We start from the raw sequence: 22,197 nt of genomic DNA, 5'->3' as shown, positions 1-22,197 counted from the left end.
TCTGGCCTCCCTGACTTCTGGGAGAGTCAGGTTGAGCAGCCGGACAGGAAGAGGATGGGTAGCGTCTCTTAGGTGCTTTGTCCTTGTTCTTTCTCCTGTAGGAGCCAGATCTGGGAGCTGGGGGCCTAGACTGCGTCTGAGGAGGAGGCAGAGGGCAGAACGGCTTCTTGGGCTGCTGAGGGGTGTGCAGACCCAGGGAATGGAGGATGGCTTGGGAGCCTAGAGTCAGTCAGGCTCAACAATGCGGCTAACTCTTGGGCACAATCCTGTGGGAGGCCTCCCGTGAACTTCTTAAGGGAGTCCCACAAGTTAAAGGTTTCAGAGTAGCAGCTGTGTTAGTCTGTATCCACAAAAAGAAAAGGAGTACTTGTGGCACCTTAGAGACTAACAAATTTATTTGAGCATAAGCTTTCGTGAGCTACAGCTCACGAAAGCTTATGCTCAAATAAATTTGTTAGTCTCTAAGGTGCCACAAGTACTCCTTTTCTTTCCACAGGTTAAAGTTATAACATCCCAGCAGGGCCTGATGGTTAGAGACCCTAAACTGTAAGCTGGCTGTCAAATAAACTTTTCTCCCAAATAAGTTGAGTCTCTTGGCCTCTTTATTTTTGGGGTTCTGCTGGGGTGGCCCTGTCTGTTCCTTTGATTCACCGCAGACACAACTAATGATGCTGTGGCAGGATGAGTATACAGATACTCAAAGCCCTTAGCAGGGACACAGTATTTCTTTTCCACTTTTTAGGATGTGGCAGAATAGATGAGGGCATTTGCCACACCAATTTGGCTAATTTTGAGCACCCCTGGGTGGACGGGCAATGCAATTTTTGCTGGTGTGGTGGCCAAGATGACACTTCAGCAACCTCTTCAATTTGCAAGCCCAGATTCTTTGTCACCTGTTTAAGGAGGGCCTGGTGCTTCTTAAAATTGTCCAGGGGACTGCCGGTGCGGGAAGGTCTGATCACTGCCTTGTACAGGGACAACGATGATGACTGAGTGGCCTGAGGGATAGTGTCACCCCCTTCTTTATTGGGGGAGGGCTCCCTTGGCGCCAGAGTACGGGGTGCGGGTTCCACCTCTGTCACGGTGCTCTGATTGTGGCACCAGCTGCACCTTGGCCGGTTTGTCCCATGTGGCAATGGAGGGATGGGAGTACTGGACCGGCATCCCCCATGGATTCCAGGACTGCCACTGCGGAGGGGGTGGGGGACACGGCCCCTGCTGCGTTGGCACCACAGCCGGTGCCACCTCAGTCTCCTGCATCGGAGGGGAGTCACCCCGCCTTGGTGATGGGCTGAGAAGTCACGGTCCGATCCAACCACTGCCCCTCCGGTGACCATGGCGAAGCTGTTGAGGCCTGAGTCTGCCTACAGACCCTGGTAGGCAAACGGTGGTGCGACAGGGAATTGTGCCACCTGCCGGAGGAGTGGTACTGAGGTGAGTGTGAGCGACATCCAGACCCCGAGTGAGCCCTCCAGGATGGGGACCGACAACAAGGAGACCTTCGGGGGGGGGGGGGGGGTATGCGGCGTATAGGTGATCTATGGCTGGACGGTCGTCAGTACTGCTGGTACGGGGAGCAGCGCCATGAGTCCAGAGTCCCCTGCCTTATAAGAGGGGATCTCAATGGAGATCTCAGCCGTCTGGCTGGGGAGGTAGGGTACGGTGCGGGTCCTGAGGTCGCAGCGAGGGGGACTTGCATCTGCAATCCGGGGTGTTCCGCCAGTCTAGGCTGCAGCACCCTGGTGGCCTTCCCCTTTGGTGCCACAAGCAGAGCCGTAATCGGTCACCTGGCACGGCACCTGCGGAGTCAGCTGGCCTTGTTCCTTGGCCGCTGAGACCACTTTGGGCACTGCGGGCCCCATCACAAACTGAGAACTCTTGCAGCTGCCCGGGGTGGGTCCTTGGTGGGGCTGGTGGGTCCAACCTCTGCAGTATCTCTGTGACTTCCCGTAGCAGGTGCTTGGCCTGACACCGGTCCTTTGCCTGATGCTCCTCTGTCCTTCAGTGCTGAAGGGCTCCGTTTCCTCAGCTGCTTCTTCAGCGTGGTGCCGGCGGCGCACTGAGGCCAAAGTGCTGGGCTTAGGTGCTGCGGTGGAGAGTTCCAACACCGGATGAAGAGCAGCCTCCATCAATAACGCCCTCAAGCAGATATCCTGCTCTTTCTGAGGCCGCAGGTGAAAGTTCTTACAGATGCAGCACCTGTCCTTGCGATGTCCCTCTTCCAGACACTTAAGATAGCTATCGTGCGGACAGCTGACTGGCATCGGCCTGCAGCATGATACAGATGGCTTAAAGCTGGGGGAGCGGGGCTCGGAGTAAAGTCCCAACGGGGGAATCTCTTGACTAACTAACACTATTAGCTAAAGAACTATGAAACTCTGTACAACCACAACTAGCAAGTCAATGGATAAACCGCTACTGTTCTTGCAAAGCAAGACAAGGCGCTCAACCAACCTCATGGGCGCTAAGAAGGAACTGAGAGGGCACAGGGCTGGCGGTGCTCGATATATCGCCGCATGGGAGCGCCACTCCAGGGGGCGCCACAGCTGGCCCTATGGATACCACTAAAGCAGAAATCTATGACAACTGTGTACGTAGATGCATGCACACCTAAAATGGAATCGACATAAGCAAGCACTTGAAGAAGAATCAGTATTCCCTTCCAAGCTATCCCATAGTTGAGCAAATTATACTTGATACTAGGGCTGTCGCACAATTAAAAAAAAAATCGCATTGTTAAATAATAGAATACCATTTAATTTTTTTGATGTTTTCTACATTTTAAAATATACTGATTTCAATTACAACACAGAATACAAAGTGTACAGTGCTCACTTTATATTTATTTTTTATTACAAGTACTTGCACTGTAAAAAAACAAAAGAAATAGTATTTTTCAATTCACCTAATACAAGTACTGTAGTGCAATCTCTATCATGAAAGTTGAACTTACAAATGTAGAATTATGTATAAAAAATAACAGCATTCAAAAATAAAACAATGTAAAGCTTTAGCGCCTGCAAGTCCACTCAGTCCTACTTCTCATTCAGCCAATCGCTCAGACAAACAAGTTTGTTTACATTTACAGGAGATAATGCCGCCCGCTTCTTGTTTACATCACCTGAAAATGAGAACAGGCGTTCTCATTGCACTATTGTAGCCAGCATTGCAAGATATTTATGTGCCAGATGTGCTGAAGATTCATATATCCCTTCATGCTTCAATCACCATTCCAGGGGACATGCGTACACGCTGATGACGGGTTCTGCTCAATAACAATCCAAAGCAGTGCGGACCGAGGCATGTTCATTTTCATGATCTGAGTCGGATGCCACAAGCAGAAGATTGATTTTCTTTTTTGGGGTTCTGTAGTTTCCGCATTGGAGTGCTGATCTTTTAAGACTTCTAAAAGCATGCTCCACACGCCTCAACCTCTCAGATTTTGGAAGGCACTTCAGATTCTTAAACCTTGGGTGGAGTGATGTAGCTATCTTTTGAAATCTCACTTTGGTACCTTCTTTGCGTTTTGTCAAATCTGCAGTGAAAGTGTTCTTAAAATGAACAACATGTACTGGGTCATCATCCGAGTCTGCTATAACAAGAAATATATGGCGGAATGCGGGTAAAACAGACCAGAGGAGATACAATTTTCCCCCAAGGAGTTCAGTCACAACTTTAATGAACGCATTATTTTTTTAACGAGCATCATCAGCATGGAAGCATGTCCTCTGGAATGGTGGCCGAAGCATGAAGGGACATACGAATGTTTAGTATACCTGGCACATAAATACCTTGCAATGCCAGCTATAAAAGTGCCATGCAATGCCTGTTCTCACTTTCTATTGACATTGTAAATAAGAAGAGGGCAGCACTATCTCTTGTAAATGTAAACAAACTTGTTTGTCTTAGCGATTGGTTGAACAAGAAGTAGGACTGACTGGACTTGTAGGCGCTGAAGTTTACATGGTTTTGTTTTTGACTGCAATTATGTAACAACAAAAAAATCTACATTTGTAAGTTGCACTTTCACCACACAGAAATTGCAATACAGTAGTTGTATGAGGTGAATTGAAAAATACTATTTCTTTTGTTTATCTTTTACAGTGCAAATATTTGTAATCAAGAATAATATACGCTTTGATTTCAATTACAACACAGAATACAATATATATATGAAATGTAGAAAAAACATCCAAAATATTTCATACATTTCAATTGGTATTCTATTGTTTAACAATGCGATTAAAACTGTGATTAATTTTTTTAAGTTAATTGTGTGAGTTAACTGCGATTAATTGACAGCCCTACTTGATACATTAAGGGTATTTTGGGGTGGTCTCAAAACAGAAAGCTGCCTAATAAATAGTGATCTCTTGTACAAGATTTCACTTTATATATTAGTTACCCAATAATACAATAATTAACAATAGACTCCAGTAAGTTACATTTAATGTTGCTAAGAGCAGTTCAAAAGAAGATATATCATTAAGCACATCTGTAAATACTTTAACATGTTAAAACATGTGGAAATTGTAAGTTAAAATTATATAAACAATTCTGATACCAACTGTAACACCCAGTCTGGAAACAAAAATGTGACCAGCACCCAAACTTTTACTCTGCCCCAAGCTTTGTGTTCATTAACATTTTATAGTCAGATCCAAATTCCACTGAAATCAATGGTAGTTTTTCCTTTCACTTTAATGACAGCTGAACCTGGACATCACATGCCCTTTTAACATGCTCTATTTGGATAACTGATCATATATGTATATTGTTTGTTCTGTCTGAGCAATTTGGCTCATTCACTGAGACATGAATAGCTCCTGCGTAATGGACACATTTTATGATTTGGTGTAAGAATAAATTTTAATGTATGTTCATCCAGTAGCTTTGTCTCTAATGATCATTTTCTAAATATGGGAACATAGAATTATTTCCCTCAGTAGGGAATGATTTCTACTATGAAGGATGCTATTAAAACCTAAGGCATGCAAATGGTCTTGAATAGCTAGTTTGATTTTGTAGACTGTATACGGCCAAATGAAAAGACAGGCTTTTTATAAACTTTGCACGAATAAAAGTAATGTGTTAAAATGTTTAGGTGTAATTTTGAGAGAATCTATGCACTGAATGGATGATGTTTATTTATTTTATTAGAGGCAGAGTTCTGGTTGTTTTGAAGCTCCTCACAGCGAAGGTTTCTGTTTAACAGTCTGTATGCATGAACTGGGCAGTAAAGCTGGGGGCAGGACTGTTTATGGAACATTGGCTTGAGATCTTCTTGCTTTGTAAGGGTTATTTTGTTAAAGTAGTACCTACTGGTATATCAGTTCTTAATTTTTCACTTCACAAGCTTATGTGTCACTTGACCAAAGGTTCTGGCTATTTCGTTTCCTAGACTTTATAGAAAATATTTTATAATGCTCTTTTTGGGTATGACGACAAACTGGAGGGAGTTCAAAGAAAAGCAGCAACATGATTGGGGGCTGGAGGGATAAATATACTAGGAATGATTAGAAGAGCTAGAACTGTCTAATCTGACTAAGTAGGGAGAACACAATCACATGGTAATAATCTACGCATATTCATAGAGTGTAAGTACCAAGAGGAGGAATGATTTCAGTGCCAAATGAACTGTTTTCAAAAAATGAGAAGGGAAGTTGAATGGATGCAGGAATACATCCTGAACTCTAGAGTGCGCTACCATACAACTAATGTAGCTAGGGCCCACATTAAACTCAGCAGCCCAGCTGTTCAACAACACAGGCCACTAGGAACACATCTCTATGATACACTGCTTCCTGCACTGGCTCCTCATTGAATACAGACTGCAAGGTCACTGTCCTGATTCTCTGCATGGAACTGGCCCAAGTATCTGTCTCTCTGTGACCATGACACCCTCCAATGGCTACATTGAACTGGACAATAAAATGGTCAGCCACTGCGGAGGGTTAGTGACTATGGAAGACAGAATCTTCATAGCAGATGGAGAAAAACTATGGAAACTTACTACAAGATGAAATCAGAACTACTAACCTCATCGCATTCAAAGCTGAATGCGATCCCCGTTTTCACTCAGGTTCTGCCACACTAGCACCTTTGTGGTCACTTTAAAAAAAGTGAAAGGCAAACCAAATATAAAACCCATCAGACCCCTAAGATTCCCTTTTGGTGACCAGAAAGGAAGAAAGTGCACTGCTGATCTTTTTAATTCACAGGAGGCATTCTGATGTGAGGGTGCTGAGTGCCTAATAGAGACAGAGGAGCACTGCTGGCTAGGGCATATCCTGACGCATCGTTTGGGAACAACACTGTCCCGTTGGCTCCAGGGCTATCGTGGAAACAGCAAAAGACTTAGCTTTGTGGAGCTAAGTCAACGGTCACCCAAGGCTGCGTAAAGACTGCTGCTAGGATTGCTGTGCATCTATAACAGGGGTCAGCAACCTATGGCACATGTGCCAAAGACCGTATGTGAGCCGATTTTTAATGGCATGCTGCTGCCTGCCGGGTCCCAGCCGCTGGCCCCGCTCAGTCAGCTGCCGAACCCAGGCCGGGACCCCGGCAGGCAGCAGCGTGCCATTAAAAATCCTGCCCGCCCTGGCCCGCTCCCCCCTCAGTCGGGGCAGGGTGAAGAAGTTTGGCCCTGCCGGAGGGCAGGCAAGCTCCTCCCTCTCCCGCCTCTTCCCCCAGCATGCTGGGTTCCTGCCCCTCCTCCCCTCCCTCCCTGCCACCAATCAGCTGATGGCCCTTGTGAAGGAGAGGGAGAAGCAGAGCCCAGCTCACTGCTCCGGGGAGGAGGCAAAGAAGAGGTGGGAACGGGGCCTTGGGGAAAGGGGGTGGAATCAGGGCATATCCCCTCCAGCCCCCTGCTGTGAGCCACTCTGGGCAAGGGGCTGGGAGCATGCCCACGATCATAGCCCACACTCCCAGCACCCTGCCCTGACCCCTACACCTCCCCACACACTCCCAGCCCTCTGCCCTGACCCCTGCACCCCCCTCACACACACCCAGCCCTCTACCCTGACCCCTGCACCCCCCCAACGACCCCAGCCCTGACTCCAGCACCTCCCACACCCCAACTCTTGCACCCCCCACATTACCACCCCCACCCTGAGCACCAACCTGGAGCACCAGCACCCCTCGCACCAAATGGGAGCTGCCCAGGTAAGCACTCCACACCCAAACCTCCTGCCCCAACCCTGAGCCCCCTCCCTCATTCTAACTCCTGGCCAGACCCTGCACCCCAACCCCCAGCCTGCTCCTTCACCCCCAGCCCTGTGCTCAGTGCACTCCCACCCTCAGCTCAGTGCAGAGAGAGAGGAAGAGAATAGGCTAGAACCAGGGAGAAGGTAGGCTGGGCAGCCGGGACCCTTGCTGGCAGGAGCCGGCGGCTGGAACTCCAGACCGGCAGCGGGCTGAGTGGCAGCAGGCTGAGCGGCTCAGCCCACTGCCAGTCTGGTGTCCCGGCCGCTGGCCCAGCTCAGCCAGCTGCCGGTCTGGGGTTCTGGCTGCTGGTCCCTTGCCAGCCGGGGTCCCGGCCGCAGGCCCCGCTCAGCCTGCTACCAGCCTAGATGAACGGAACCCCAGGCTGGCAGGGGGCTGGCGGCATAAGAGCAGCATTTTTAATTTAATTTTAAACGAAGCTTCTTAAACATTTTGAAAACCTTGTTTACTTTACATACGACAATAGTTTAGTTATATAATGTATAGACTTACAGAGAGAGACCTTCTAAAAATGTTAAAATGTATTACTGGCACACGAAACTTTAAATTAAAGTGAATAAATGAAGACTCGGCACACCACTTCTGAAAGGTTGCCGACCCCTGATCTATAACAATGCTAAGTCCCACAGGCCAGCAGATGTATGATGGCCTCCAGGATATGAAGGCAGGCCAGAAATCATTGCTCTATTCAATTTAGCAGTGCACCCTTCATATCAGAGTTCTCACCTGAGCGCTTGGTGGCCATTGGGGTGACATTTGTCCAGTGTCCAGCGTGAGGGTCATACCTCTCTACAGAGTTCAAGATGTTCAGCCCATCATAGCCACCTGAAACAACATGGGAACCAACAGCGGGATCAACACTGATCACTGTTTCTGCAAAGAGAACATTGCAATGCCTGTGTCTGTTCCATCTCAGATGGCTCTGGCTTAGTGACTCCTTGGCAGCTTGAGCAACACTACTCACAGCGCGTGGCAAGGCTGAACAAAAGCAAACACAGAATCTAGTCCAGGGATCTCACACTCCAATCACCAGGAGGGCCACATGAGGACTAGTACATTGGCCCCGCAACACTGACACCCTGCACCCCAGCTGCCCCCACTCCATCCCTTCCATGAGGCCCCGCCCCTGCCCCGCCTCTTCCCACCCCTTCCCTGCCCCCATTCCAATCCCTTCCCCGAAGTCCCCACCCCAACTCTGCTCCCTCCCTGTCCCTATTCCAACTCCTTCCCCAAATCCCCGCCTCCTCCCCTGAGCATGTGGCTCTCTGTTCCTCCCCCTTCCCTCCTGGAAAGCACCTGGAGGTAGGCAGAGGAGCAGGGACGCGGTGCGCTGGGGGGAGGGGGAGCTTGGCGGGCTGCAGGAAATAAGACCCCTGATCTAGCCTGCAGCAGGCAGGGACTGAAGTTCTGGAGGCCACAGACAGCAGGAGCTGGGGATGACCTGAGGTGGAAGGCAAAGGCAGCCATTGCAACTTTTTCAGGAAATTGTACACAGAGTGGCCATGTCACACTGCCTCAGCAGGGGAAGAACACTGTGCTACCAGCCCAGAGGGCAAGGAGAAGAAGGGAGCAAGGGAAGGTTGGGGAACCTAGGATGGAGCAGTAAGTGAAAATGTAGTGTGAGACACGAGACTCCCCTAGAATAGGACCATGATGAGGGTGGTCAGAAAACAAAACTATGGCACTGCCTTGACCAACGGCCCTGGAGAAGCATCCAAAGAATGAGCTCATTTAAGAGTTTAAGACCATTCTCCATCTGGGACTCACAACATTCAGTGTGGGCAGCTGGGGCCTTCCAGCCTCAGAGAGAGGAGCTGGAACACAAGCAGTTCAGAACAGGCCACTCCAGCCTTTCCATGTTCCAATGGCACCAATAGACAAAGCTACTCCCAGGTACTAGTTATCCCGCAGCTTGCACATTCCAGCCAGCACACAGCCCCGCAACTTCCTCATATTTCAGCTGGCACGTGGCCCAGCACTCCTCCCATGGCTCCAGTACAAGCCATCAAAATGTCTCCTCGGCAGTGACTATGCAAGAAGTCTGTATGCTGACTGAGCTACCCACTATCTCAGGAGAGTGAAGTATACAACAACTGGGATTCTCTTTTAGGCTGTATTCTGCACATCCCAGGAGCCCGTTATAGATGGTGTCGGCCCTGAATTCTGGGTGGGACACTAATACTTGCAGAATGCTGATGGATCCTAAGGTCACCTACCAAGGCAGTAGATAACACCATTAGCTACAACCAGTCCTGCTCCTTCCCGAGCTGTTTGCATGTCTCCCAGCATACTCCACTGATCAATATTTGGGTCATATCTCTCCATACTGGTGTGACGCCGACTTCCATCAAAACCACCTGAAACGTAGATCATATCTGCAACATAATACAGGAAGCAGATTCAGAGAGACATGAATACACACACAAGCCCTTCCCTCTCCCGCACTTCCCACCCTTTATATTATTTCATGCACACCATGTGTGTGTGTCCCTGTGCATAGAAGAGGCCTAGGGTCACTTGGACACTGCCATTCATTGATGTTACATCAGCACTTCCTTAGAATGAATATTTAAAAGATGCAACACACTATGCTTGAAACCTGCTGCATAAATCCCAGCCCAAAGGCCTTCCTTAGCTATACTCCCCCATACGGGTCTATTGAAAAATATCTATTTGTTATATTCAAATTGTTCACTGCAAATGACATTTCATCGACTGTTTTAAAAGATGTTAAACTGCAACAAATGAACCAATACAGGCCCCTGAAGGCACTCCCAGCCAAGAGAGGGGGAACGGGACTGATCTGTTAGAACAGGTCCCAGCAGCGACTTCCAGCTGGGACACACAGAAGTTGATCACTGGGAGCAGCATGTTTCTAACAACTGCCTGGGAGATGAATTCTGAACTTCAGGGTATAAAATGGAAGATTCCCACTCTCTGGAACTAGAAACACACACTCTTAGGACAAAGAAGAGGAAGAGCTGCTCTTATGGTTAATGGGCAAGTGATTTTCTTTCTCAAACTCCAAATGCTGAGAGATACAATCTCTAATCAGTTACTCCTCTCCCCTTATCAGCCACCTGCCCTCGGAAGGCGCTGACACACTGTATTTCATGCTGGCTGGCCCCTGTGACAAGTGCTGATCAGTGTGTACCTCCTAGGGTAGTGGCCCCTGCCAGGCCTCGACGAACATTCATTGGAGCCACTGAGTACCAGATGCCATCCTCATCCGACGTATAATCCAAGCACTCCACAGAGCTGAGACGGGAGCGGCCGTCGTATCCCCCGATCACATAAATCCGATCATGCAGGGACACCGTGGCAACATAGCGCCTCTTACGGGTGATACTCTAACACATTTGAAGAAGTGTCAAAGACAGAAAATGACACCAATACATTGAGAACTATCAGAGTCTCTCTAAATTATTCCATCCCTTTTTGCTGTTACACTGAAAGGGACCCGTTTATATAGCCAAAGTCCTCAATTCTATATGGCATACTGGGTGAAAATTATATGTAGAATCTGTGTGTATGGATCCCCTTCCCTATGGTCTCCCCCTCAGCGCGCCCTCCTCCCAGTCCAATATCCCTTGCACTATTTATTTTGCAATTAAATTCAGTTTCCTTTCTGTTGCCCCCAAAACATTCCGGAGATGTCTGCATTCCCACCACTTGTCAGCACTGTAGTAACTGTCAAGAGGGAAAACTGGAAAGTTTGGCAGACGTATAGGGAACATCCGGGGGTGGGAGGGGGGAGAGTTCACCCCCAGAGCAGAATGGGATTTGGGAATTCATGGCATCCAGGCTCTTCTGGGAAGGAAATGCAGTTTCTCCCTCCCTTCTCCCACCTCCCCCCACCAGGGGTGGGGGTGGCTTTACATTTGGGGAGTAGTGTTCCTCATTCTCCATCTCAGGAGCCACTAGCTCCTCTAATGTCCTCTCTCCACTATCTCCCATTACATTCAGCAACAACAAACATGTATGTTAGCAAGGTGTCTCTGTTAAAATATCAGTGGTGAAATAGTTACTGTTCACATTTAAATGATCATCAATAAGCTTCACAGTTTTAAGACCCCACTGAGATGAATGGGGCAAGCCACACTCTCATGGAGCTATAGTTTCAGTGTCTCTGCACACTCAGTTAATGAAATAATAGTAATAATTAGTCTTCAAACAGAGCTTTATCATCAGCAGATCACAGAGTGCTTTAAAAAAGAAGAAGGTATCACTATGCCCATTTCAGATAATCAAACTGAGGCACAGAGAGGTGGCCAAAGTCCAGAGAGTCCCAGTAGAAGGGCTGGGGACAGAATTCAGGTCTCCTGAGTCCTGGCACCTCCAAAACATCACTGCATGGCTCACATCCCATTCATAGTTTGATTTTTTTTCCTGGACCACATGAGACTTAATGGTGACCTGCAAAGGAAAGAATAGGGCTAGAGCCTTTTTTTAAAAAAATTCTTTACAATGGATAAAAGAAGAACGTGAATGGTTTTTTGTAAGTTTTTTCCCTTGTTTCTTTTCCTATATTAGAAATTCAGGTTCTGTCTAGGCTCTGAGGGTGTGTCTACACACCAAAGAAAACCCTGTGGCTGGCCTGCGCCAGCTCACTCGGACTCCTGGGGCTCAGGCTGTTTCATTGCTGTGTCAATGTCCAGGCTTGGGCTTGAGCCCTAGATCTGGGACCCTCCCACCCCACAGGGTCCTGAGCCCAGACACCCGAGCCACGGGTGTCTAGTGGCTGTGTAAACACACTCTATGGTGACTGCAGACTTAGTGATATGATGACATCACAAGAAACCAAGAGGTATAGTAATTGAGAGAAGGGATTTTTAATCCCATAAAAATTTAAAAAAACCCCAAACAGCTATTTAACTTCAACAACATATTAATATTTTGGAGAAAGGATGTATTTGTTAAAAATTCCCCAACCTCATACCTGCAATTAAGGTGGGAAAGCAGATAGTGCACATGCTCTGAGACACTCAGCAAAACCAGGGCAGATCAGAGTTGACACTCCTGATAGATACTTCTGAGGTAAAAAAAAAATAAAAAAATTTTAAAGCCAGAAACAAACAAAAGCCCTTCCATTCCTTTTTTTATCCATCTTAAAAGGAGCAAAAAGGTCAGAAGCCCATTTTGATAAAGTCCTTTGCAGGTTTAAATATATATATATATATATATTTTTGGGTGCAGAGCTTATGAAGCAACTTAAAACAAATTGGCAATGATGCAGCCATTTATATAGCCCTGTAATCACATCACACACAGGGTTTTGATTTAATATTGCAGGAGAGACAGCATACTTCCACCACTCTTCTCCTGCCCTGGAATTTCCCTCTTCAGTCCCTAATTTCTCCCCCTTACCTTTTCTCTTCCTCCCTCTCCCCACACTCCCTTCTCCTTTTCTGATCTTGGAGAACATCTGTAATCCTCTAGCTCACAGAAAATAGTAGCAAGCAGGAATGGCACTTCCCTGGATAATGAAACTGGCTTCTCTACCGTAATCCTTTACTAATCTCTATGGCTAAAATATCAAGACTCCGATATAATCCTTTCCTGTGATTTAAAAAAGCCCTACTCTCAAGTACATAAGGAACTGCAGCTGTCCATCACATTAGGAGTTCTTTACATTTTCCACAACCGAGAACAAGGAAGACAAAAATAAGGAAGATTCACTTGTGTGGGGGGAAGGGGGGGAGAAGAAGGGGGACGTCACATTAGAACACAGCCCATTTTGATTAAGCAGCACACAAAAATCTGGAATCCAACACTTTTCCCGGAACTCAAAAAAAAAAAACAAACAAACTTTGCCTACCCTATAGTAAACATTGAAATTTACAACCAAATCAGTTGCTCCAATCAGTCGTTAGAGAGAGGTTGGATACGGGCTTAAAATGGAAATCTAGATCAACTTAAGCTCTGCAGAGGCAAAACACACGTGTTTCCACCAAAAGGAAGAGTGCTCTACAGTATTTATGTTCTGAGTTCTTAGTGTACTTCAATAAAGTAAATTATATTTACATTCTAACTATCTCACAGGTTTCTTTAGCTAGTCAACTCATAAGGAAGTTTCAGAAGTTGTGCATCACATCCTAACTAAACCACGTTTCCATATAGAATCATAGAATACCAGGGTTGGAAGGGACCTCAGGAGGTCATCCAGTCCAACCCCCTGCTCACAGCAGGACCAATCCCCAGTTTTTGCCCCAGATCCCAAATGGCCCCCTCAAGGATTGAACTCACAACCCTGGGTTTAGCAGGCCAATGCTCAAACCACTGAGCTACCCCTCCCCTCCTAATATCTTTGTTGCTCTAGGGTATAGCTGGAAAGAACACTTTACTAGATGCCCCAAAAGCCACAATCCCTCAATCAAGGAAAAATGCCATATTAGGAAAAAAAAAGAAAGGGAAAAAAAAGTAGGGCTGTTGCATGATTACAAAAAATGAATCACACAATTAAAAAAATGAATTGCGTGATTAATCGCACTGTTAAAAATAGAATACCATTTATTTAAATATTTTTGGATGTTTTCCACATTTTCAAATATATTGATTTCAATTACACCACAGAATACAAGTGTTCAGTGCTTATTTTATATTATTGTTTTTATTTCAAATATTTGCACTGTAAAAAACAAAAGAAATAGTATTTTTCAATTCACCTAATACAAGTACTGTAGTGCAATCTCTTTATCATGAAAGTTGAACTTACAAATGTAGAATTATGGACAGAAAATAACTGCATTCAAAAATAAAACAATGTAAAACTTTATAGAGTTTACAAGTCCACTCAGTCCTACTTCAGCCAATCGCTCAGACAAAACAAGTTTGGTTACAATTTGCAGGAGATAACCGCCCACTTCTTGTTTACACTGTCACCTGAAAGTAAGAACAGGTGTTCTCATGGTACTGTTGTAGCCGGCGTCGCATGATATTTACGTGCCAGATGTGCTAAAGATTCATATGTCCCTTCATGCTTCAATCAACATTCCAGAGGACATGCGTCCATGCTGAAGATGGGCTCTGCTCGATAATGATCCAAAGCAGAGTGGACTGATGCATGCATGCGCTACACTCATCCCCCTCAGATTTTGGATGGCACTTCAGCTATTTAAACCTTGGGTCGAGCGCTGTAGCTAATTTTACAAATCTCACATTGGTACCTTCTTTGCGTTTTGTCAAATCTGCTGTGAAAGTTTTCTTAAAATGAACATGTGCTGGGTCATCATCCGAGCCTGCTATAACATGAAATATATGGCAGAATGCGGGTAAAACAGAGCAGGGGACATAACAATTCTCCCCCAAGAAGTTCAGTCACAACTTTAATTATTATTATTATTTTTTTAAACAAGCATCATCTGCATGGAAGCATGTCCTCTAGAATGATGGCCGAAGTATGAAGGGACATACTAATGTTTAGCATATCTGGCACGGAAATACCTTGCAACGCCAGCTACAAAAGTGCCATGCAAACGCCTGTTCTCACTTTCTGGTGACATAATAAATAAGAAGTAGGCAGCAGTATCTCCCGTAAATGTAAACAAACTTGTTTGTCTTAGCGACCGGCTGAACAAGAAGTAGGACCGAGTGGACTTGTCGTCTCTAAAGTTTTACATTGTTTTATTTTTGAGCGCAGTTATGTAATAAATAAATAAAATAATCTACATTTGTAAGTTACACTTTCATGATAAAGAGACTGTACTACAGTACTTGTACGAGATTAATTGAAAAGTACTATTTCTTTTGTTTAACATTTTTTACAGTGCAAATATTTGTAATAAAAATAATATAAAGTGAGCACTGTACACTTTGTATTCTGTGCTGTAATAGAAATCAATATATTTGAAAACGGAGAAAAACACTGAAAATATATAATACATTTCAATTGGTATCCTATTGTTTAACAGTGCGATTAATCCTGATTAACTTTTTAATCACGATTAATTTTTTTGAGTTAGTCGTGTGAGTTAACTGCGATTAATCGACAGTCCTAAAAAAAAAAAGAAAAACTTAGTGGGGAAGTGAAGGCACTTATAAATAAATATATATACATAATATATGGAACAAATGGAAGAAAGGGGAAGTTGATAGTAATGAATATAAATCAGAAGTAAGGAAACATAGAAAATTGATAAGGGAAGCAAAGGGACACAAGGAGAAAACTATGGCCAGCAGAGTTAAGGAGGACAAGTTTTTAAGTATATTAGGAACAAAAAGAAATCTAACAATATTTGTCCATTGCTAGATGGAAATGGTGGAATTATCAATAATAATGCAGAAAAGACATTAGCGTTCACAAAATATTTGTGTTCTATCTTAGGGAAAAACACAGATGATATATTTCAGAAAGCTTACGCTCTAATAAATTTGTTAGTCTCTAAGGTGCCACAAGTACTCCTGTTCTTTTTACAGATGATATAGTCATATATGACAAAAGGAAAAAAGGAGAGCAGCAGAATATAGACCCTGGACTTCAGAAAAGCAGACTGACTCCCGCAGGGAACTGATGGGCAGGATCCCCTGGGAGGCGAACATGAGGGGGAAAGGAGTCCAGGAGAGCTAGCTGTATTTTAAAGAAGCCTTTTTGAGAGTGCAGGAACAAACCACCCCGATGCATAGGCACAGACCCCATGGGTGCTCTGGGGCTGGAGCACCCAGGGGAAAAATTAGTGAGTGCTCTGCACCCACTGGAAGCCAAGCTCCCCCCCCCACGCACCGCGTCCCCGCTCCTCTATCTACCTCCCAGTGCTTCCTGTCTGGCCACCACCAAACAGCTGTCTGGTGGTGTACTGGGAGGGAGGGGGAGGAGCAGGAACATGGCGCGCTCAGTGGAAGAGGCGGGACCGGGGCAGGGATTTGGGAAAGGAGTTGGAATTGGGGCAGGAAGGGGGCAGAGCCTCGTGGAAGGGGTGTAGTGGGGGTGGGGCTGGGGGCAGAGGGGGGTCAAGCACCCACCGGCAGGAGCAGAAGTCGGTGCCTACGATCCGATGCATGGAAAGAATACGGCGGGTGACCAGCCTGGCTTAACAGACAAATCTTCGGGGACCTTAAACACAAAAAGGAAGTTTACAAGAAGTGGAAACTCGGACAGATGACTGAGGAGGAGTATAAAAATATTGCTCGAGCATGCAGGGATGTAATCAGGAAGGCCACAGCACAATTGGAGTTGTTATCCTTCACATCTCTTGCTAGCTACAAGAAGGGTTTCTACAGGTATGTTAGCAACAAGAAGGTCAGGGAAAGTGTGGGACCCTTACTGAAAGGGGGAGGCAACCTAGTGACAAATGATGTGGAAAAACCTGAAGTACTCAATGCTTTTTTTGCCTTGGTCTTCACAGACAAGGTCAGCTCCCAGACTGCTGCACTGGGCAGCACAGTATGGGAAGGAGGTAAGCGGTCCTTGGTGGTAAAAGAACAGGTTAAGGACTATTTAGAAAAGCTGGACACACACAAGTCCATAGGGGCGGATGCAACGCATCCAAGGGTGCTGAGGAAGTTGGCTGATGTGATTGCAGGGCCACTGGCCATTATCTTTGAAAATTCATGGTGATCGGGGGAGGTCCTGGACAACTGGAAAAAGGCAAATGTAGTGCCCATCTTTTTAAAAGGGAAGAAGGAGAATCTGGGGAACTACAGACTGGTCAGCCACACCTCAGTCCCTGGCAAAATCATGGAGCAGGTCCTCAAGGAATCCATTTTGAAGCGCGTGGAAGAGAAGGTGGTGATCAGGAACAGTCAACATGGATTCACCAAAGGAAAGTCTTGCCTGATCAACCTGATTGCCTTCTATGATGAGATAACTGGCTCTGTGGATATGGGGAAAGTGGTGGAAGTGATATATCTTGACTTCAGCAAAGCTTTTGATATGGTCTCCCACAGTATTCTTGCCAGCAAGTTAAAGAAGTATGGGCTGGATGGATGGACTATAAGGTGGACAGAAAGCTGGCTAGATCGTTGGGCTCAATGGATAGTGATCAACTGCTCGATGTCTAGTTGGCAGCCAGTATCAAGTGGAGTGCCCCAGGGGTCAGGTTTGTTCAACATGGAATCACAGACTATCAGGGTTGGAAGGGATCTCAGGAGGTATCTAGTCCAACCCCCTGCTCAAAGCAGGACCACCCCAACTAAATCATCCCAACATCTTCATCAATGATCTGGATGATGGGATGGATTGCACCCTCAGCACGTTCGCAGATGACACTAAGATGGGGGAAGAGGTAGATACGCTGGAGGGTAGGGATAGGGTCCAGAGTGACCTACACAAATTGGAGGATTGGGCCAGAAGAAATCTGATGAGGTTCAACAAGCACAAGTGCAGAGTCCTGCACTTAGGACAGAAGAATCCCATGCACCGCTACAGACTAGGGACCGAGCGACTAGGCAGCAGTTCGGCAGAAAAGGAGCTAGGGGTTACAGTGGACGAGAAGCTGGATATGAATCAACAGTGTTCCCTTGTTGCCAAGAAGGCCAACAGCATTTTGAGCTGTATAAGTAGGGGCATAGCCAGCAGATCAAGGGACGTGATCATTCCCCTACAGTCAACATTGGTGAGGCCTCATCTGGAGTACTGTCTCCAGTTTTGGGCCCCACACTACAAGAAGGATGTGGAAAAATTGGAAAGAGTCCAGTGGAGGGCAACAAAAATGATCAGGGGGCTGGAGCACAAGACTTATGAGGAGAGGCTGAGGGAACTGGGATTGTTTAGTCTGCAGAAGAGATGAATGAGGGGGGATTTGATAGCAGCCTTCAACTACCTGAAGAGTGGCTCCAAACAGGATGGAGCTAGGCTGTTCTCAGTGGTGGCAAATGACAGAACAAGGAGCAATGGGGGAGATCTAGGTTGGATATTAGAAAAAACTATTTCACTAGGAGGGTGGTGAAGCACTGGAATGGTTACCTAGGGAGGTGGTGGAATCTCCATCCTTAGAGGTTTTTAAGGCCTGGATTGACAAAGCCCGGCCTGGGATGATTTAGTTGGATTTGAGCAGGGAGTTGGACTAGATGGCCTCCTGAGGTCTCTTCCACCCCAATCTATGATTCTATGGTAACACTCTTTCCATTCCAGTAGTATCTCAGGTGGATGTTAAAAAGCAGATACTAAAGTTAGATATTTTAAAATCAGCATGTCCAGATCATTTCTACTGAAGAGTTTCAGAAGAGCTGGCTGAAGGAGCTTGCTGGACCATTAATGTTAATTTTCATGCTGGGGAAGTTCCCAAAGGCTGGAAAGAAGCTAATGTTGTAGCAGTATATGAAAAGGGAAAAGGGCATGACCTTGGTTATTATAGGTCTGTGAGTCTGTCATCGATCCCGAGTAAGACAATGGAGCAACTGATACGCAACTTGATTCATAAATAATTAAAGGAGGAAAATGTAATTAATGTCAATCAGTATGGGTCTACATAGTGGAACATTGAAAGCAACTTGTGACTATCACCATGCGAAAGAATAATAAGAATATGGATTTATACAACATAGATCCTGTCAAACTAACTTGGTATCTTTTTTTTTTTTTAAATCAATCAAACCTGTAATCTCATTAAAGTTAATAGTGCTGATGTAATAATATACAGAGATTTCTGTAAGGCGTTTGATCTGGTACCACATGACATTTTGATTAAAATTCTAGAAAGATTTTCAACTAGTAATGATCACGCCTCGGATTAACCTCATTGGCTATGATACAGTAACATGGCATGGATTAAAAGATGGCTAACTGATAGGTTTCAAAGTGTAACTAAATGGGGAATTCATCATCAAGCAGTTGTGTTTCCTTTGGGGATCCTACCGGGATCGTTTCTTGGATCTATGCTATTTAACATTTTTATCAATGACATGGAAGAAAAAAAATGTTAACTAACCTTCCATAAATATTGTTCTTTGAGATGTGTTGCTCATGGCCATTCCATGCACAGACACACCCCTAGAACCTCGACCAGGGGTATTTTATCTGCTACCCAAGATCCATAAACCTGGAAATCCTGGACGCCCCATCATCTCAGGCATTGGCACCCTGACAGCAGGATTGTCTGGCTGTGTAGACTCCCTCCTCAGGCGGTACGCTACCAGCACTCCCAGCTATCTTCGAGACACCACTGACTTCCTGAGGAAACTACAATCCATCGGTGATCTTCCTGAAAACACCATCCTAGCCACTATGGATGTAGAAACCCTCTACACCAACATTCCACACAAAGGTGGACTACAAGCCATTAGGAACAGTATCCCCAATGATGTCATGGCAAACCTGGTGGCTGAACTTTGTGACTTTGTCCTCACCCACAACTATTTCACATTTGGGGACAATGTATACCTTCAAATCACCGGCACTGCTATGGGTGCTCGCATGGCCCCACAGTATGCCAACATTTTTATGGCTGACTTAGAACAACGCTTCCTCAGCTCTCGTCCCCTAATGCCCCTACTCTACTTGCGCTACACTGATGACATCTTCATCATCTGGACCCATGGAAAAGAAGCCCTTGAGAAATTCCACCATGATTTCAACAATTTCCATCCCACCATCAACCTCAGCCTGGACCAGTCCACACAAGAGATCCACTTCCTGGACACTATGGTGCTAATAAGCGATGGTCACATAAACACCACCCTATACCGGAAACCTACTGACCACCACGCTTACCTACATGCCTCCAGCTTTCATCCAGACCACACCACACGATCCATTGTCTACAGCCAAGCTCTACGATACAACCGTATTTGCTCCAACCCCTCAGACAGAGACAAACAACTACAAGATCTCTATCAAGCATCCTTACAACTACAATACCCACCTGCTGAAGTGAAGAAACAGATTGACAGAGCCAGAAGAGTACTCAGAAGTTACCTACTACAGGATAGGCCCAACAAAGAAAATAACAGAATGCCACTAGCCATCACCTTCAGCCCCCAACTAAAACCTCTCCAATGCATCATCAAGGGTCTACAACCTATCCTGAAGGACGACCCATCACCCTCACAGATCTTGGGAGAGAGGCCAGTCCTTGCTTACAGACAGCCCCCCAACCTGAAGCAAATACTCACCAGCAACCACACACCACAGAACAAAACCATTAACCCAGGAACCTATCCTTGCAACAAAGCCCGTTGCCAACTGTGTCCACATATCTATTCAGGGGACACCATCATAGGGCCTAATCACATCAGCCACACTATCAGAGGCTCATTCACCTGCACATCTACCAATGTGATATATGCCATCATGTGCCAGCAATGCCCTCTACCATGTACATTGGCCAAACTGGACAGTCTCTACGTAAAAGAATAAATGGACACAAATCAGATGTCAAGAATTAGAACATTCAAAAACCAGTCGGAGAACACTTCAATCTCTTTGGTCATTCGATTATAGACCCAAAAGGGGCAATTCTTCAACAAAAAAAACTTCAAAAACAGACTCCAACAAGAGACTGCTGAATTGGAATTCATTTGCAAACTGGATACAATTAACTTAGGCTTGAATAAAGATTGGGAGTGGATGGGTCATTACACAAAGTAAAACTATTTCCTCATGTTTATTCCTCCCCCCGCCACTGTTCCTCACACGTTCTTGTCCACTGCTGGAAATGGCCCACCTTGATTATCACTACAAAAGGTTTTTTCCCCCCAGCTCTCCTGCTGGTAATAGCTCATCTTACCTGATCACTCTCATTACAGTGTGTATGGTAACAACCATTGTTTCATGTTCTCTGTGTATATAAATCTCTCCCCTGTATTTCCACTGAATGTATCCTGTGGCGGTTCAAATACAAGACAGCACCGAGCTTTTAGCAAGCAAGCGAGCTGGTCTGCCAATGGACTTCTGCCTGTCAGCTTTCCACCTTCCCCTTTATTCTTTCTCTCCCCCCGCGCATTACATTCTCCAACAGATAAAAGGAATACACTGGCTTTGTTTAACATTCTTATTTACCAATTGCTATCTACCGCATTCCTTGCTCTCAGGCCTTGATCCCAGTCCTGGGAGGCTTCCCCACGGTTCATGTCATCTGGGCGAGATTCCAAGGTTCATGCCCTTGAGAGGAGCTGTGTGTGCACAGCTCCTACACAACACTCCGGGTGTGCCCTGAATGTTGCCAAGCGCATGAACCCTGTATGAATCCTACAGTATCCGATGAAGTGAGCTGTAGCTCACGAAAGCTTACGCTCAAATAAATATGTTAGTCTCTAAGGTGCCACAAGTCCTCCTTTTCTTTTTGCGGATACAGACTAACACGGCTGCTACTCCAAAAACATTCCACGCTACGTGTGCACACGCCATGTGCGCTGTTGCCAGAGATTTTTTCCTTCGTGGTATCCGCTGGGCCAGCTCTAGCATCTTCTGGAGTCACATGCATATGACCAGGTATAAAGGGTGCCGCCAGCCCCGCACCTTCTTAGTTTCTTCTTGCCGGTAACTCCCACATAGGGATAGAAGTGTGGGTCATGGAATGGACATAAGCAACACATCTCAAAGAACAACAGTTATGGAAGGTTAGTAACTGTTTTTTCTTCTTTGAGTGTTTGCTCATACATCTTCTATGCTATGTAACTCACAAGCAGTACCCCAGGAGGTGGACTCAGAGTTCATGGATTTGCCGAATGCAACATTGTTCTCCCGAAACTGGCATTGTCCTGGGCGCAGTCAGACCTTGTCTTCAAAAAATACCGTGCAAGTTGGTTTGGACATAAGGGCCTTAATCTCAGACAACCTTCTGGCCGAGGTGACTGTCTCCAGGAAGGCAACCTTCCAGAAGAGAAGTAGTAGGTAGCATGATGCTAACAGCTCAAAGCGGGGCCACAAGCCTCGACAGGACTAGGTTTAAGTTCCATGGGGGAGGGGGTCGATTCGCCAATCTGAGGATAGAGTCTTTCTAACCCCTTGAGAAACGGGACCATCATTTTGTGAGAGAACATTGATCTGTCATTCACTGGGGGGATGGAATGTTAAGATGGCCACCAAATGAACTT

The 22,197-nt window shown here is 45.9% G+C and overlaps 1 protein-coding gene across 3 annotated transcripts in view; it reads right to left on the bottom strand.

Moving 5' to 3' along the window:
• KLHL12 (kelch like family member 12) overlaps positions 1-22,197 on the bottom strand; it is an 83,553-nt gene that overhangs the window by 7,264 nt on the left and 54,092 nt on the right. For all 3 annotated transcript variants that reach the window (XM_043533359.1, XM_007057902.4, XM_043533358.1), the window contains 3 exons: positions 10,382-10,577; positions 9,444-9,602; positions 7,954-8,052 (listed from right to left, as the gene is read on the bottom strand). In XM_043533359.1, the coding sequence (XP_043389294.1) occupies positions 7,954-8,052; positions 9,444-9,602; positions 10,382-10,577 (454 nt within the window). The remainder of the gene's footprint in view (positions 1-7,953; positions 8,053-9,443; positions 9,603-10,381; positions 10,578-22,197) is intronic.

This window comes from Chelonia mydas, chromosome 21 (genome assembly GCF_015237465.2).
Source record: "Chelonia mydas isolate rCheMyd1 chromosome 21, rCheMyd1.pri.v2, whole genome shotgun sequence".
Taxonomy (NCBI): Eukaryota; Metazoa; Chordata; order Testudines; family Cheloniidae; genus Chelonia; species Chelonia mydas.
Note: the sequence above shows the minus strand (reverse complement) of the source record. Positions and strands in the feature narration are given on the sequence as shown.